The sequence below is a fragment of the Lampris incognitus genome, chromosome 16 (assembly GCF_029633865.1).
Source record: "Lampris incognitus isolate fLamInc1 chromosome 16, fLamInc1.hap2, whole genome shotgun sequence".
Taxonomy (NCBI): domain Eukaryota; kingdom Metazoa; phylum Chordata; class Actinopteri; order Lampriformes; family Lampridae; genus Lampris; species Lampris incognitus.
Genome location: NC_079226.1, coordinates 40,369,758 through 40,387,702, shown reverse-complemented (window position 1 = coordinate 40,387,702; position 17,945 = coordinate 40,369,758). Strand labels below are relative to the sequence as shown.

The following is a 17,945-nucleotide window of genomic DNA, read 5'->3' as shown; positions in this document are numbered from 1 at the left end:
TGAATGAGCTGTCGAAGCTGATTAACTTCTTTATCTCTTTAATAATGTGCGACGTTGCGCCACTGTCCACCATGATGCCTTTCATCTTCACCTTGTTCGGGGGCTTCCGTTGTGGGATGTCGTTTCTCTCCTCTTTGCGATGCTTTGTTTTAAAGACATGGTCCTGGTCGTCGACCTCCTCATCCTCGTTGAACACTTTTCTGGCATCGTCTTGTCCTTTTCTTCTGCACATGGACTCGGCGTGGTTGTCCCTCTTGCAGTAATTGCACCACACGTTTGCTTTGCAGCCCTTCGCTTTGTGTCCTTTTCTTCCGCACCTGTAACACGTGACGCTCGCTGTTTCTTCCCTTTTGTTATTCCCTGGACTTTTGGTAGAAGGCCGGCCTTGTCGTGTCGCTGTCTTCATCACGTTGTCCGTGCTGTCAGCTGCTGCGCTGCAGCCGGAACCCCACAAACTCGATGGCTGGCACAGACAGGACAAATTTCTCAGCATTGAGAGTTAGCTTGTGCTTGGACAGGGCTGCGAAGACCATGTTGAGGCACTTGTCGTGGATTTCACTGGTGGGCCCGTGTACCACTATATCATCCAGATAAATGGCCACGCCCAGTATGCCAGCCAGCACGGAGACCATGGTTTTCTGGAAGCCGCTAGGGGAGGAGCTGAGACCGAAAGGCATCCTGGTGTAGCGAAACACTCCTGCATGTGTCACAAAGGCTGTGAGGTTTCGTGTGCTGGGGTGGAGGGGCACCTGTAAGTACCCCTGTCTGAGGTCGAACTTGGAGAACACCTCAGAGCCATAGAACTGAGCAGTGAGTTCTTCTGAGGTGGGCAGTGGATACTTATCAGGGACCACTGCCTTATTTACTGCACGTAGATCGACGCAGACACGCAGGCCCCCCGACTTCTTCTTAGCCACCACGAGGTTTGAGACCCAGGGTGATGCGTCCACCGATTCAATGATGCCAGCTTCCAGCAGTTGTTGCAGCTCGGCAGAGACCCCATCATGGAGAGCCAACGGGATGCGGCGCAGTGGTTGGATGACAGGTTTCAGAGCAGGGTTGAGGAGAGGTTGATGGGCAAAGGCGGAGAGGCAGCCCAGCCCCACAAACAGTGATGGCCACTTCTGCTGCCAAGGCGTGGCAACAGTCAGGATTGCTGCCCCCCTTGTGTCTAAGAGGGAGAACCCCAGAGCGAAGAACAGGTCCAGGCCCATCAAGTTGGCCCCACGGCGTGCCACATGAAAAACTGCATTGGGCACCAGCTTGGTTCCATAGCGGACAGTCACTTGGAGAGAGCCAACCAGATCGATTTTGGAGTCACCATACCCACAGAGGACAGCTGAGGGTGCGGACAGTGGCAGTGAACTGAAAAATTGACTGTAGGTATCAACATTCAAGAGAGACACACCTGCACCGGTGTCCAACAGCAGGGGGATGCACACATCATTAATGTTGACTGTGCATGATTTGAATCACACCGGCCCAGAGCTCACCTTGTGAATGACGGCGGTTGAAGACTGGGGGGTGTGGCCCTCTGACGCAGCCGGGGAAGATCGACAGACGTTGGCAAAGTGATTTTGCTTACCGCAGCTATGGCATGTCTGGCCACGGGCAGGACAGTTCTGAGCCCTTGAAGCATGAGACCGAGATCCACAGCTACCACAGGACTGTTGAGGGCGGGGTCGAGAACGCTGTCGTTGCAGTTGCAGGACGTCCTCAGTGGAGTCGGCGCCCGCCTCGCTCTGGCTGGGTTGCATCCCGGGGGGCAGCCGTGAGTACAGGGAGAAGTCGTTGGCAGCTTGACTGGAGGTGGCCACTTGCTGTGTATTTAGCATAGCAGCACACTCAGCTGCTCCCTCAACCTGTAGTGCGGTGGTAATTGCTCTGGACAGCAGCAGGTCGTCTTTTTCCAGCAGGAGAGTCTCACGCACCTTTGCGTTGTTGGTGTGTTCGATTAGCTGGTCGCGAACCATCTCGTCCTGAAGCGCACCAAACTTGCATGAGCTAGCTAGCCCTCGCAAATTAGCTACATACTGCTGCACAGACTCACCAGGCAGTTAGTGTCACTGACGGAATATAAATCGCCGAAATGGGTGTTCAGAAGTCCCACAGCTTTGTCAAAGTTTGTGAAGTTCCCCAGAGTCCCGAGCACACGACGACCCTCTGCTCCCAAGCAGTGTAGCAACAGAGCCGTCTTCCTAGCCTGGCTCACGTCGTCGAGCCCTGAGGCTATGAGGTAATTTTTGAAACTATGTAGCCAGCGAGTCCATGGTACCGGAGGCTCGCCAGGTAATACCAGGAAGGGGGCAGGTGGTGGGAGAGAGATATCAGCCATCCTCGTCACCAATATTGTGTTTAGAAATCACGTCAGGACACAGCGCTGTCGCTCGACACAACCTCTGCGTTGCATTGTTTATTCAGACTGACACAGCGTCACAGGCAGACCCGATCAAACAACCCAGAGCCCGCAGGCCTCACCAATCGATCCCAGCACTATAGAAGAGCGCCAAATCAAATGCAGCACTGTCGATGTGTGCAGACGTAACAGTGTGGACCCTGGATGTGTCCTGGTCCTACAATCGCTTCCAGTTTCATGGTTTTATTACCGACAACACGTGTTGTTGCGGGCTTTGCCCTTCGCGCACGTCTGACAGATGGTGCGAGTCCTGGACACTGTTGTCATATCGTAGCACAGCCAGCTCCTTTCTACTCCGGTCTTCTTTTCAGTCTCCAGTTAGGACTACATGTCCTCTTCTCTTGTTTGAGCCCATCAGGTGGCTCGTAATGTGTTCGTTTTGTGGGGCCGGGTGGGCTTACGCCGGCTCTGTGTCGCCACATAACATTGCTGCTAGCGTTAGCACTAGCTACTGTAGTACACTAGCTACTGTAGTACGCAAGCTGCCACCGTCTGACAGGGTGGTTCCTTTGTGCGCTGTTTGAGCCGCCGGGTGTGATGTTTTACTACTGACCTTACTCGCGCTGAATCATCAGTGCTGATATTTCCTTGGAGAAACAGTGACCCGCCAAAGTGTCTGGTGGCTTCTGAAACTTACACGCCAAATGAAAACTCTACCCGCATTGGGCGCTTGGAGGGTACTGACATCACAGCTGTGAAGCATAAACTCTCATTTACATAGACTATCTGCTGCCAGAGAGGTCTGCTGGGAGCTGCCAGCAGCAGGGCCACAACACACACCTTTCTGGACGCCCACCATGTTAGACCACCCCTCATTATAAGAGATGGACAACTTCTTCACTGGAGGATCTTCTGGCAGAGATGGATGCTCTGCTGTCATTGTTAGTTGACTTTGTTGTTGTTATTTTTATTGAGTTTGCTGCAAATCATATAAGTTGTTAATGTGTTGTACAGTAGCACACATTCACACCACTGAAAGAATAAGGACAGGGACTACTGACCACTTTGGATCATGTTTTATATTTAGTCCTGATTTGTGTCCAATATCTCGTCATACAACTAGGGTTGCAGCTGCTGTAAAGAATAACAATGAACAGTTTGCACGCCATCATGTACCCTAGTCTGATCATGTGACCTGAGTTGACACAGGAAGTTGTTGACCACCGTGGTGGTACCAGTTAACTCACATTGGGTTGGTTTGCCGGCAGCCATACCAACATGTACCCTGGCCCTGCCAAACGACACAAGCTAAGCAGGTGTGGGCTTGGCTAGTACTTGGATGGGAGACCTCCTGGGAAAACTGAGTTGTTGCTGGATTTGGTGTTGGTGGGCCAGTAGGGAGCAGTCTTCCTTCTGGTCCTAATAAAAACAACAACAACAAAAGCCACTGCTCCTTGGAGTCGAAAGGAGCCAGTTGAGGTGGTTCGGGACCTGATTAGGATGCTTCCTGTGAGCCTTCCTTTGGAGGTTTTCCGGTCACGTCCAACTGGGAGGAGACCCCGGGGTAGACCCAGAACTTCCTGGAGAGACTACATGTTCAGTCTGGCCTGGGAATGCCTAAGGATCACCCAGGAGGAGCTGGAGGGCGTTGCTGGGGAGTGGGATGTGAGGAGTGCCCTACTTAGCTTGCTTCCCCCGCGACCCAACCCTGGAGAAGCAGCTGATGACAAGAGAGACAAAAAAAAAAGAAGCTAATGCCCCAGGGCAGTGAGGGGACACTGTGCTGTAGGAGACGCCGTCCTTCGGATGAGACGTTAAACCGAGGTCCTGACTCACTGTGGTTGTTAAAGATCACATGGCACTTATAGCAAAGAGTAGGGGGTTCCTGGTGTCCTGGCAACATTCCCAACCTGGCTCTCTCCATCGCTCCATCTCATCCAGGATTTGGCACGGTCTTGGAGGTCCTCGTGTTGGTAGGCAACAGAATAGACCGCTTCCCGGAGGCCTGTTGTGGGAATTTCTGAAGGCGCTAAATAGTGAATAAAATGTCCAGTTAAAATTCAGAAATGCAAACAACATGGCAGAGGGTGGACATAGCGGACTAGGGAGTGAAAAAGGAGGTACCTGGGACACAGCTGATGTGTAGTAGACAGCAGCTCACGGAGGCTGGAGATTCAGTCTGTTTTCCAGCCCTTACAACATCCGCCATGAAAGGTCAGAGTCCAGCTGACAAACGTTTGGTGGGAGATACTAAACATGTAAATGAATAAAAACTCTAACTGGTATTTCCTCTTTCCGTTCAGAAGCCCCTATAAAAATAGTACAGTAGAGTCGCCTCCAGCTAGCCCACCGGTAGTCCTCCTGGTCTATGCATGGGGGGTTTGTGGAAGCCGGCGGACCTGAACAGAAGTGGTCGGTGTGTCGGTCGTACGTGACGAGACAGCTCCTCTCATCACACTCACAGGTGTCTCCATGGATGTCACCCCAGTCTCCAGAGGGATCCACATCATAACACGTACACCCCCCCACACACAAACACACACAAACACACACACACACAAACACAAACATAAACACACACACAAACACACTTGCTTTGCTTGCTTTAGGTTGTCCGTCGTGTCCGATGATGACAATACTGTCTCTGTCACTTGTGAGTCTTCTTATGGCTGTAAAGCCCAATCCACGATCCACAATGTCTGCCACAGACAGAACAGGTGAAACCACTGACGGGGGTGTAGGTGTGGTACTGGCTTCACGTCTCTTCAGACGTCTCCTGGTCCGTCGATCACCACGGTCCTTCTCGAGTTTTTGCCCCCCCTTGTTGACAGAGCTGCCGCCAGATGGAGCGTTGGGCGGCAGTGTCTTCCAGCTGGCTCAGGTTCAGGCCGCACTTTTTTATGATGGTCTTCAGCTGGTCTTTGTACCGTTTTTCTGGCCCCCTGCCAAGCGGTGGCCAAGATGTAGCTGGCCATACAGCACTTTACACGGTAAGCGCTCCTTTGGCATCCTGATGACGTGACCGAGCCAGCGAAGTTGGTGCTGGGTGATGGTAGCCTCCATGCTGATGCAGTTGGTCTTGCGGAGTATTTCAGTACGGGGCACTCAGTCACGCCAGGTTATCCTCAGGATGCGTTGTAGGCATCTGATGTGGAAGGCCTCAAGCATCCTGAGGTGGTGGCTGTACAGGGTCCACGCCTCACAGCTGTAGAGGAGAGTCGTGATGACAACTGCCAAGTAGACAGATATTTTGGTGTGGAGGTTGAGGTCTTTTTTTGAAAGACCCTTCTCCTAAGTCTGCCAAAAGAGGATGACGCTTGTTTAATCCGGTTTTGCATCTCCCTGTCGATGCTGCAGTCGTCAGAGGAAGCTGCCCAGGTATTTGAAGGATTCCACTGTTGCAAGTGGTTTGTCGGAGATGGTGAAGGTTGGTGAATGAGATGGAGGAGTAGATGCCCACTGGCATACTACTTCAGTCTTTGCCACATTTATAGAGAGCCCCAGCCTACCATACGCCCTTGCAGCAGCTGCAAGGGTAGCTTGTAGTGCCTCGGATGTGTGGGCCACAACTGCACAGTCATCTGCGTACTGTAACTCGATGATGTGCTCAGATGTAATTTTTGTGACCGCTTGGAGGCTACGGATGTTAAATAGGTTTCCATCTAGTCTGAAGTCCACAGTAACCCCACTGTCCTTCCTGATTTCCTTATGGAGCAGCATATCACACACAGGAGGAATATGTTGAAGAGAACTGGAGCAAGGATGCACCCCTGATGTACCCCGGTGCACACCCTGAAGGGCTCGGATTCCTGGCCTCCAATGGTCACACGTGCCATCATCCCCACATGAAATCTTTGAAGGATGTTGACAAACTTTCGTGGACAGACAAACTTCAGGAGGATGTTCCATAGGATGTCCCTGTTGACTGTGTCGAAAGCCTTTGACAGGTCGATGAAGGCTATGAAGAGGTTCTGATGTTGCTCCCTACACTTCTCCTGGAGTTGCCGTGCTGTGAACACCATGTCCACAGTACTCCCATTCCTCCTGAACCCACACTGTGACTCAGGCAACAGCTCCTCTGAGATGTGTTTTACAAGCCTGTGTAGCATGAGTTTGGCCAGGACTTTTCCAGCAACAGCCAGTAGTGAAATGCCACAGCTGTTGTCACAGAGGGACTTGTCTCCTTTGCCTTTATATATGGAGATGATGTTAGCATCCCTCCACTGCTGAGGGACAGTTTCATTCTTCCATACGTGTGAGATGAACAGGAGAAGTGCACGGGTGCAGAGGTAGCCTCCCTGTTTAAAAATCTCTGCAGGGATACTGTCAGGACCAGGGGTTTTGTTATTTTTCAGCGACCTAACTGCAAAATGAACCTCTTCAAAGGTTGGTGGAAGGTCAAGGTCTTGGATGGTGGGGCGGACATGTAGTTCATCCAAGATCGAGGGATCTGTTGGGGAGGGCTGGTTCAAAAGAGTCTCAAAATGTTCGGCCCATCTTTTTGTGATGAGTTTCTGGTCCTTTATGAGGGTGGTACCATCAACTTCAGGGGGGAGACAGAGCAGTTTCTTCACCCAGGAACCTGGTTTGGCTGAGTGCAGCAATGTCAATATTGTAGCGATTGAGTCCCGCTGCAGTGAGTGCAGTCCTTCGCTGAGGTCTTTCGGCATTAACGTCCAGCAGAGTTCTTATGTTCCATGTTGCCAGTTTAAAGGGAATTATTTTCTTTTTTTTATCTCGACCGCAGAGTGGAATGTCCCGACAGGTGCGGTAGCCTATCCAGGATGTTTTGAGTGGGCAATGTTTAGGCCACCTTTTCTAGGCCCCTCCCCGGTTGGGGTGAGCAGTGTGGCTCCTAAATAGGGCTGCTCAGACACACAGGGGTCTGCCGGGAGCAGCTGCCACTCAAACCCAGCTGCTGGCGACCATGAATAGCCCTGTGCCGCTGGCGTGCAGGGGTCTGATTAGGAGCTTCCAGTGCATTCATACCTTCTCCCGTCACCAGACACCCCATCGCCGACAGACTTTGATCCATATTCCGGTTGCTGGTCTCACCGAGGCAGAGCTGGATACCTGCTCAAAGAGATTATTTACAGTGCCGCTGGGGGTGCGCATGTCCCAGCAGCACTTCTTCACTGTGGGTGGGATCCGGTGGCAAGGGGGGCCCAAGACGACCAGCACTCTTCCACAGCTGCAGGAGGCTGCCGGAGCTCCAGTCTGTCAGAGGACCGCCTATCGTGCGCCGCCATGCACGTTGCTTTTCTCTCAGGGTGCGCTCCCCTAGCCTTTGTCGTCCTAGACTTACCCACAAGGCAGTGGGACAGTGGTTGGTCAATGCCAGGGCGTATCCACTTCACATGGACCTGCGCATTAGGGCTCTGGGGACCACTGTAGCTCCGAGATCCCCTACAGTTTAGCCAAGGACCGCAAGGTACCCAGTTACCGTGTGTGGCCACGAGGAGGCACTGCAGGAGTCTTGGCGGTAGAGAGGCTATGTACTGGCAGGGGAGACTTACGCACTCGGCTCCTCTTTTCACCCCCGCAAAGAGGGCTAGCCGGCGGCAGTAGCTGAGAGCAGAGAGTAGCAAGCAGAAGCAGCATGTAGCATGCACTAACTACAAGCACTACTACCCCAGTATTACTGCACTGACGCATCACACACGCCCTGTGCCGCTGGCACACACACACACACACACACACACAATCACACACACACACACACACACACACACACAATCACACACACACACACACACACACACACACACACACATACACACACACACACACTATGTCACAAAATATGTATTCCAATACTCAGCGTATCGCAACGTGTTTAAAATCAAAATGCAGGGGTGTCTGGGTGGCGTAGCGGTCTATTCCGTTACCTGCCAACACGGGGATCGCCGGTTCGAATCCCCGAGTTATCTCCGGCTTGGTCGGGCTTCCCTACAGACACAATTGGCCGTTTCTGCGGGTGGGAAGCCGGATGTGGGTATGGGGTATGTGTCCTGGTCGCTGCACTAGCGCCCCCTCTGGTCGGTCGGGCCGCCTGTTGAGGGGGGAGGGGGAACGGGGGGGAATAGCGTGATCCTCCCACGTGCTACGCCCCCCTGGTGAAACTCCTCACTGTCAGGTGAAAAGAAGCGGCTGGTGACTCCACGTGTATGGGAGGAGGCATGTGGTAGTCTGCAGCCCTCCCGGATCAGCAGAGGGGGTGGAGCAGAGACCGGGACAGCTCGGGAGAGTGGGGTAATTAGCCAAGTGCAACTGGGGAGAAAAAGGGAGAAAAAGCCAAATCAAATGACTATTGTATGGTGAGTGTAGAGTGTCGTGGTAATATGGTGTGGTGGGGCTGTGGTGAGTCCCACCACAAGGGTGTAGTGTTGTAGTTGTTGCTTGGCAACATCCCTTTATCCAACTTCCTGTCGGGCGACGCGATTGAGACCGCGCCAAATCTTGGTTGAGAGGGAGAGATGGAGAGAGCCAGGTGGGGAACACCACACACAAGCTGATGTGTGGTGAGCGTTCTGGTGCAAAATGGCTGCCGTGCACCACCCAGGTGGTGCTACACATTGGTGGTGGTTGAGGTGAGTTTCCCCCTTCAATGTGAAGCGCTTTGGCTGTCCAGATAAAGTGCTGTATAAATGCAATCCATCATTAATGTGTGTGTGTGTGTGTGTGTGTGTGTGTGTGTGTGTGTGTGTGTGTGTGTGTGTGTGTGTGCGCGCGCGCGCGTGTGTGTGTGTGTGTGTGTGTGTGTGTGTGTGTGTGTGTGTGTGTGTGTGTGTGTGTGTGTTCAGGTTGTCGGGCTGTCTGGTCACAGAGGAAGGTGTTTCTTCTCTGATCTCAGCTCTGAGCTTCAACCCATCCCATCTGAGAGAGCTGGACCTGAGCTTCAACCAGCCAGGAGACTCAGGAGGGGAGCTGCTCTCTGCTGGACTGGAGGATCCACACTGGAGACTGGACTCTCTCAGGTATGGACCGGCTGGATGACCCTCACTCATCATGTCTTCTACAAGGATGTCTCCTCCTACTCTGATGCTGGATCAGACTGGTTCTTCTGTAACAGAGGACAGGATGATACTGGGTGGAGGTTTATTAGATGGAGGATGTGCTGGTGTGACTATGTCTCTCCTCCACCCCCAGGCTGGACCATGCTGGAGGGTGCAGGTTGGAGCCGGGTCTGAGGAAGTGTAAGTTGTGTTTAGTTTTTCATGAGAACAAAGCAGATCACATTCAGATGTTTAGATGGAGAGTGGGTCCACACAACAGTGTGGGACATCCATTCATTCACACCCTGCTGGGGAGGAAGATGAAGGTTGACATGATGGGTCTTCATCACACAGCTGAGAGATTAACAGTCATTAGGTCTCATTATCAAGGAACTTCAACACTAATGTGTGTGTGGTTCCTTCATGCTGAGGTTCTAAATGACAAGTGGATTTATCACCTTCTTCACACATCTGACAGAAATGTATGAAGACCTGAGACCACACCTAAGATGTGTGGAGCCTCCACAGCGCAACCCTTATGCAGAAACCTTCACTTCTATTCATGAAATAGTCTTATTTGAACAGACTCTGTCCTCTTATATGGACATATGAAGAAAGATGAACAAAAGACTTGGGAAAACATGTTAGCAAACAATACTGAAGTGAGATAAAATGTTTAGAATGATTAACAGACGACTGGAAACGCTTCCTGTGATTGTTTCCTGTGTAATATTAATTTAATTACTGAAAAGAAGATTTAATGGGACACAATACTGTAAAGTCCCCGTGTTAAATGGGCCCACCTTGTGTTGTAGAGGATTTGACAAGAGCGTCTTTTGAGGGACAGGACGCATTTTTGATTTTTTTCCCCTGAGAATGACGAAAGACTTTTGAGTTGATTCTGATTCACCAGAGCCCCGCTGTTAAAGTCTATTAAGACTCTATTGAGTCTCTATTAAGACTAATAGTACAATTCTGTTAGGGCTAATATTCATTCATTCATCCATCATCAGCCACTTCTCCGGGGTCGGGTCGCGGTGGTGGCAGCTAGCTAAGTAGGGCACTCCAGACGTCCCTCTCCCCAGCAACGCCCTCCATATCCTTCTGGGAGATCCCAAGGCGTTCCCAGGCCAGATTGGACATGTAGTCCCTGCGGCGAGCTCAGGGTCTACCCCAGGGTCTCCTCCCAGTTGGCCGTGCCCGGTAAACCTCCAAAAGAAGGCGCCCAGGAGGCATCCTAATCATATGCCCGAACCACCTCAGCTGGCTCCTTTCGACGCAAAGGAGTAGCGGCTCTACTCTAAGCTCCCTCCGGATGTCCGAGCTCTTCACCCTATCTCTAAGGCTGAGCCCAGACACCCTACGGACGAAACTTATTTCAGCCGCTTGTATCCGCGATCTCACCCTTTCAGTCACTACCCAAAGCTCATGGCCATAGGTGAGGGTTGGAACGAAGACTAACTGGTAAATTGAGAGCTTTGACTTCCGGCTCAGCTCCTTCTTCACCACAACGGTCCGGTACAACTTCCGCATTACTGCTGATGCTGCACCAATCCACCTGTCAATCTCCCGCTCCATCCTACCCTCATTCGTGGACAAGACCCCGAGATACTTGAACTCCTTCACTTGAGGCAATAACTCATCCCCAACCCGGAGGGAGCAATCCACCATTTTCGTGGTTCTCGTACAGGCGGTGATCTTGTAAGGGTCATGGTACTCGTACAGGCGTGGGCCAGGCAACGGCAGGGAGGTCAAAACACTTGAAGTGATGTGACGATCTGGCATCGTCTGGAGAGCAGAGCGTTTTCTTATCCTGGCCGAGACGGGTTGATCGGCCTGATTGGAGATGCAGGTCAGGTGTGAGATTCAGGTGAGATCGATGAACCAGATGAGCTAGGTAAGGCAATGGGAGCGGCCTGATGAGGGAGGGGCTGACGAGGCAGGGACGTGACAGGAACCCCCCCACCCCACCCCACTCTACGGCCACTTCCTGGCGACCGACCAGAACGGATGTGATGGAAGTCCCGGATGAGGGACGGGTCCAGGATGAGGCTCCAAGGTCGGCTAGGAACAGGCAGGGCTCATAGGAGATCAGAGGCGGGTAGGTGAGAAGACTTGCTTTGAGCGCACACCGTGCAGGCCTGGACGTAGTTGTGGGTGTCTGAAGAGAAGGTGAGCCACCAGAACCGGCGCTTAGGCAGGGTACGGTTGTTTCCAGGGTGCCAGGCGAACTGAGAGGTGTGAGCCCACTGGAGAACCTGGGTACGGACCTGGTCAGGCACAAAGAGACGGTTAGAAGGCCCGTTACCTGGGTTGGGTTGAGTCCTCTGGGCGTCCCTCACCAATCCAACCTCCCAGGTGAGCGTGCCCACCAGGCATGCAGAAGGGAGTATTGGTGCCGGTTCGTCTGTGTCCTGCTCCGGCGGACTGAGCTTGCAGGCGGTGGGACGGCCGCGGGGCAACCATACTTTGGAGGTGGCAGCGGGATGGCCGTGGGGGAGACAGACCTCGGAGGTGGCGTGGCGGCCGCGGGGGATACAGACCTAGGGGGCGGCGCGGCAGCCGCGGGAGATACAGACCTCGGAGGCAGCGGGATCGTCGCGGGGGATACAGACCTAGGGGGTGGCGTGGCAGCCGCGGGGGATACAGACCTCGAAGGCGGTGTGGCAGCCGCAGGGGATTCAGACCTCAAAGGCGGTGTGGCAGCCGCGGGGGATACAGACCTCGGATACAGACCTCGAAGGCGGTGTGGCAGCCGTGGGGGATTCAGACCTCGGAGGCGGTGTGGCAGCCGCGGGAAAAACGAATGGGGCCAGGGATCCCAGGCAGGCGGCACGATGGCTAGGACCAATCGGGAGCTGACCAGGACGCAGGGCCTCTCCGGTGGACGGGCAGAAAGACAACGCCGACAGCACCGCTGTGGCGAGAGGGCCGCTGGGGTTGGGGATGCTAGGTTCTCGCCTGGGCTGTACAGGGGCATGACTAGGGTCTGGGGCTCGGACTGTGGCCTGGGCAGGGGGCTGTGCCGGGTTTTGCTGTAGTAGTGGGTTTAGTTGAGCCATGAAACTGCATGAATTGCTGGGTTAGGCCCTGTAGGCCTTGGTTTGTTAGGGCCGCTCGAGTGGTGAGGGTTCCCACGCTTGGCAGAGAGGGCTTGGCAGCATGTAATGCCTCAACGTCCGCTGGGTCCATGTTGGCCAGATCGTTCTGTCAGGGATACCAGGTGTAGGACCCAAAATCAGAACGAGACACAGGATGGAGGGGGGTGGGGGGCGAAGAGGCACGTTTATTGTCTGCCGGGTTTAGGTAGGGACAAGGCTCTTGTACAGGCGGTGGGCATGGCAGGGTCGTGGTAAGTGTACAGGCGGTGGTCTTGGCAGGGTCGTGGTAAGTGTACAGGCGTGGTCCAGGCAATGGCAGGAAGGTCAAAACACTTGTAGGGGTAGGACGATCTGGCATCGTCTGGAGAGCCGAGCGGCTTCTTATCCTGGCCGAGATGGGTTGATTGGCCTGATTGGAGATGCAGGTCAGGTGTGAGCTCTGGAGAGCTCCAGGTGAGGTCGATGACCAGATGAGCTAGGTAAGGCAGTGGGAGCGGCCTGACGAGGGAGGGGCTGACCAGGCAGGGATGTGACAAATAAATACATCCATCCATCCATTATCCGATCCGCTTATCCTGCTCTGTGTCGCGGGACTCTGGAGCCTATCCCAGCAGCCATTGGGCGGCAGGCTGGGAGACATCCTAGACAGGCCGCCAGGTCATCACAGGGCTGTTGATGCTGTTTTTTTAATTACTTTTGCAAATATTGAGGTTAGAGTAAGTCCTAAGTTGTCCTTTTAGGAACTCAAGTACACTTGAGACAATCTGGTCTCTGAAGACAAGAGAAGATGTTCTGCACCACTTCCAGTCACAACCAGTACATTGTACTGACTGTACACAATGTTTTTATAACCAGTCTGGGTATTTGTCAGAGAAGATATTTTAATCTACGCTCTCGCTAAACACATTATTTATTATGATTCATATTATTTATTATGATTCACATTATTTATTATAATTCATATTATTTATTATAATACATATTATTTATTATGATTCACATTATTATGATTCACATTATTTATTATGATTCGTATTTATTATGATTCACATTATTATAATTCATATTTATTATGATTCACATTATTTATTATGATTCACATTATTATAATTCATGTTATTTATTATAATTCACATTATTTATTATGATTCACAGTATTTAGTATTATGGCGGCACGGTGGTGCAGTGGTTAGCGCGGTCACCTCACAGCAAGAAGGTCCTGGGTTCAAGCCCTGGGGTAGTCCAACCTTGGGGGTGGTCCCGGGTCGTCCTGTGTGGAGTTTGCATGTAGGTCAGGTGACTTGGCCGTACTAAACTGTCCCTTGGAGTGTGTGTGTGTGTGTGTGTGTGTGTGTGTGTGTGTGTGTGTGTGTGTGTGTGTGTGTGTGTGTGTGTGTGTGTGTGTGTGTGTGTGTCTCCGCCCTGTGATGGCCTGGCGGCCTGTCCAGGGTGTCTCCCTGCCTGCTGCCCAATGGCTGCTGGGATAGCCTCCAGAGTCCCGCGAACCTGAGAGCAGGATAAGCGGTCAAGATAATGGATGGATGAATGATTTATTATATTTCACATTATTTGTTATGATTCACATTATTTATTATGATTCACATTATTTATTATGAGTATTTATTATGATTCACATTATTGATTCATATTATTTATTATGAGTCACAATATTATGATTATTATTTATTATGAGTCACATTTTTATTATGATTATTATTTATTATGAGTCATTATTTATTCTGATTATTATCATTATTATTATGATTCACATTATTTATTATGTTTATTATTTATTATGAGTGACATTATTTATTATGATGCGTGTACACACAAACACTCAGCAGGAATACAATAACAAAGAGTGCTTTGATTATTTGTGTAAACAGTTAAAGTAATGTGTTAATGTCAAACTGTTCAGTTAAAATAGACATGTCCAGTTGTCTTATAGAGCTCTTATCACGTGACGTAGAAGCTGCGTTTTAAACAAGATGCACGTGCAGAACATGTGGCAAAACAAATACAGTACACGAGGACACCTACACATTCATGAACATATTGATAGATGAGCTCCAACCTGTGACTAAATCAACACAAACCAAACAGAAGAAGAATATTAGATCAACACCCGCTGCAGTATTGTGTCTTGTTGTCTCCATCAGATGCCTGTGAACTCACACTGGACCCAAACACAGCACACAGACGCCTCCTTCTGTCTGAGGACAACAGAAAGGTGACACTGGTGAAGAAGGAGCAGTCGTATCCTGATCATCCAGACAGATTTGACTTCTGGACACAGGTTCTAAGTAGAGAGAGTCTGACTGACCGCTGTTACATGGAGGTACAGTGGGAAGGACTTGTTCATATAGGAGTGACTTACAGAGGAATCCCAAGGAGAGGAAGAGGTAGAGCCTGTTGGCTTGGATATAATGAAAAGTCCTGGAGTCTGGCCCGTAATTGTGATAGATATGCTGCCTGTCATAATGGTAGAGAAACAGAGACAAAGATCTCCCCCTCCTCCTCTGGCAGAGTAGGAGTGTATCTGGACCGGTCTGCTGGAACTCTGTCCTTCTACAGAGTCTCCTCTGACACTCTGACACACCTCCACACCTTCACCTCCACATTCACTGACCCTCTCCATGTTGGGTTTGGGTTTTGGTCACCTGGCTCCTCAGTGTGTATGTGTTAGATAGAGGAGGTAGAGACGCCTCCTGTGTCCTGGAGGAACACTCACACTCCTGCCCAAACACACCTGCTGACATGATAGATCACTCTGTACACACACACACACACACACACACACACACAGGTGTAGTTGGGTCCGAGGTGTTTGTGTTATGTGGGAAATGAGATCAGGGAGTTTTTCAGCAGGTAGAACCAAGTTATTAAAGTTATACAAGTCACTTTTAATCCTGCAGCTTTTTACATGATTCTTACAATAGAATAAAGTAGAATAGAGTAGAGTCGTGTTGTTTGTCTAAAGGAGCTTCATCATAATAGATAGCTGGTAATGCTTTTCATTTGGCATGTTATTACTCTCACCGCTGCACCATAAACATCTACTTTCATTCCTGCTGGTGCAGAGGAGGAGGTGTGAAGATGAGAACATGAAGGTGATGTTGTTCTAGTGAGTTTCACACAGTTTGTTCAGAGCGAGTCTTTGTCTTTCATGGCCAGTGTGTGGATGTTCTCCTGTCATCAGCTAGTGTTCGATCTGCTCCATCATTTGTCCTTCTGAACGTTTTACATCACGTTGCATCATGTCTGTACTGTGTTGCACGTGTTTTTCAGCTGACTGTCAGTTATTTTACCAAAAACCCAATGAAGCGGTTGGCCCTCTGAATGGGGCCGACACTATCCTATTTCTCTCCACTGCTTTTGTTTCATGTATGGTTAAAGCTCTCATCTATGGAAAAGAGGAGTGATATAAAAGTGTAAGACTGGGGCATGCCCCCGTCGCTTGCTGTTGACCTGATCACTCATATTTGGTTTCAACTTAAAACGAACAGCAGCCGGGGGCGCTGCTGAGCAGGTTTGATGTAGAACGTGTTTTGCAGGTGCTCCGCCGAAATGTGACTTAATTTATACTTTTTTGCACTATTTTACACTTTTGTAGCTTTTCGAGCTTTACTTTTGCAGCTACTTGCTTTAAGTGATTTTTTTTTTTGGACTGAGGACGATCTATGATGGCAAATAGAGGGAAATCCGACGCTCCCAAATCAGGTCGCGGCAACAAGCCTCGGCTTTCTCCTGAGCCAGAACTCCAGCAGCAGCTAGATGCTAATGAAGCCCTGCTAATGAATATGAGGCAGATGATGGACGAAATGCGCTCTGATGTCATCAGTAAATTTGACTCCATCGTCTCGGGTCCTGTCAAAAGAGAGATTACGGCGGCTCTGGAGTCAATCGAAGCTAGACTGGCCTCTCAGACTGAGACTAACTGACCTCGAGCGCTCGGCTAACGACCACGATAGCAGGCTAGCCGACCTTCAAGCTAATGTTAGCACGCTTAGCACCCTGGTCGACTCTCTCTCCAGGAAATGCGAGGACCTGGAGGGGCGGTCAAGATGGAATAATGTACGCCTGGTGGGCCTGCCTGAGGGTCTGGAAGGCCAGCGACCCACCGAGTTTACTGCCCAACTCTTGCAAGACCTATTGGGACTTGATGACAAACCTGCACTGGATCGGGCCCATCGTACCCTCCTTGCAAGGCCCAAAGATAGTGAACCTCCACGTCCGCTTGTTATTCGGGTTAACCTGTTTCAAGTTCGGAACCAGATTCTGCGACGTGCCGGGGAAGCCTCTCCTCTCTCCTACAATGGCGGGAGGATCTCGATTTTCCCGGATTTCGCTCCAGCGGTGGCCAAGAAACGGGCCGCCTCTGCCAAAGTAAAGAAGGAGCTCCACTCTTGCCCTAACATCAAGTTTGGTCTTCTCTACCCGGCAACGCTTGGCATTACCTTACCCAGCGGACAAACTCACAGGTCTGATGACCCTGCTTTGGCATCAGATTTTGTTGAGAAAAACATTAAAAAAGTTGTCGATCCTGATGCAGTTTAGCTGACATGCTAACTGGCTAGTTGGTTAGCCGCTACTGCCAGGTGATAAGACTACATTTCCCATAGTGCCTTGCTTCAGGGACGTTACATTGCCTACGGTTAGAGACCAGTCCATGCTAGAGACTGATGTTACCACTGTTTTCTGTTCACTTTTCGCTGCTTTTTTTTCGTTAAATCTTAAGTTGTTTACAGTTAAAACTTGAATACACGGTTGCTGTTTAATTATGCATGAATACCTCAACTTCGAAGTTTTAACAACAGGAGTCACGTTCATGTTAAGCTTGTTTGATGCTGCACATTCATGCTGCTTGTCTACTTTTTCTAGGGTGGACTAGTTACATGTAGCTGCTTAGACCATACATATTTACATTATTAGGCTATAAGCCTGTTTATTATAGTATATTTTTATTGTTTCCTTAAAATTTCACATTTTCTTAGTGGACGCCGAGTAGTGTTTGGTGGGTTTTTATCAGAGCTACTAGGAGGCGTGATAGTTTGTGTGTTTTTCAGGGTCAAGTTGCGCGCATCCCGTTTGGGGGGATGCTTCTGCCAGTGGGTGGGTGGAAGGGCTTTTGGTTTTGCTTCGGTTTTGTTTTTCGTTTTTGTTCTTGGTCCTCTTTTTTCTTTTTTCCCCATCAGTCAGGCATTTGTTTTCAGTGTTATGCTCTACTACTGTCACGCTGCCCTTGTTTATAGCACTGTATATGCTTAGTCATGTCTCATACTAATTTAAAAGTGCCTTCATATGGGGGGGCATTAAATTCGTTAGTTTTAACTGTAAAGGACTCAATAACCCCATAAAACGTAGCAAGGTGTTGCATCATCTTCACACTCTTGGTGCTCAGGTGATCTTTTTACAAGAAACCCATCTTAAAGCTTCTGATCATGCCAGATTGAAAAGGGGATGGGTGGGTCAGATATACCATTCTACATTCCA

At 50.5% G+C, this 17,945-nt stretch overlaps 1 protein-coding gene across 1 annotated transcript in view; it reads left to right on the top strand.

Annotated features, from left to right (window-relative positions):
* The window catches only part of LOC130125943 (NLR family CARD domain-containing protein 3-like), a 39,303-nt gene extending 23,535 nt beyond the window's left edge, over positions 1-15,768 (top strand). Inside the window, exons 5-7 of the mRNA XM_056295307.1 lie at positions 9,160-9,333; positions 9,506-9,552; positions 14,612-15,768. Coding sequence (XP_056151282.1) covers positions 9,160-9,333; positions 9,506-9,552; positions 14,612-15,138 — 748 coding nt within the window. The 3' untranslated portion in view covers positions 15,139-15,768. The remainder of the gene's footprint in view (positions 1-9,159; positions 9,334-9,505; positions 9,553-14,611) is intronic.
* The last annotated feature ends 2,177 nt before the right edge of the window (positions 15,769-17,945 follow it).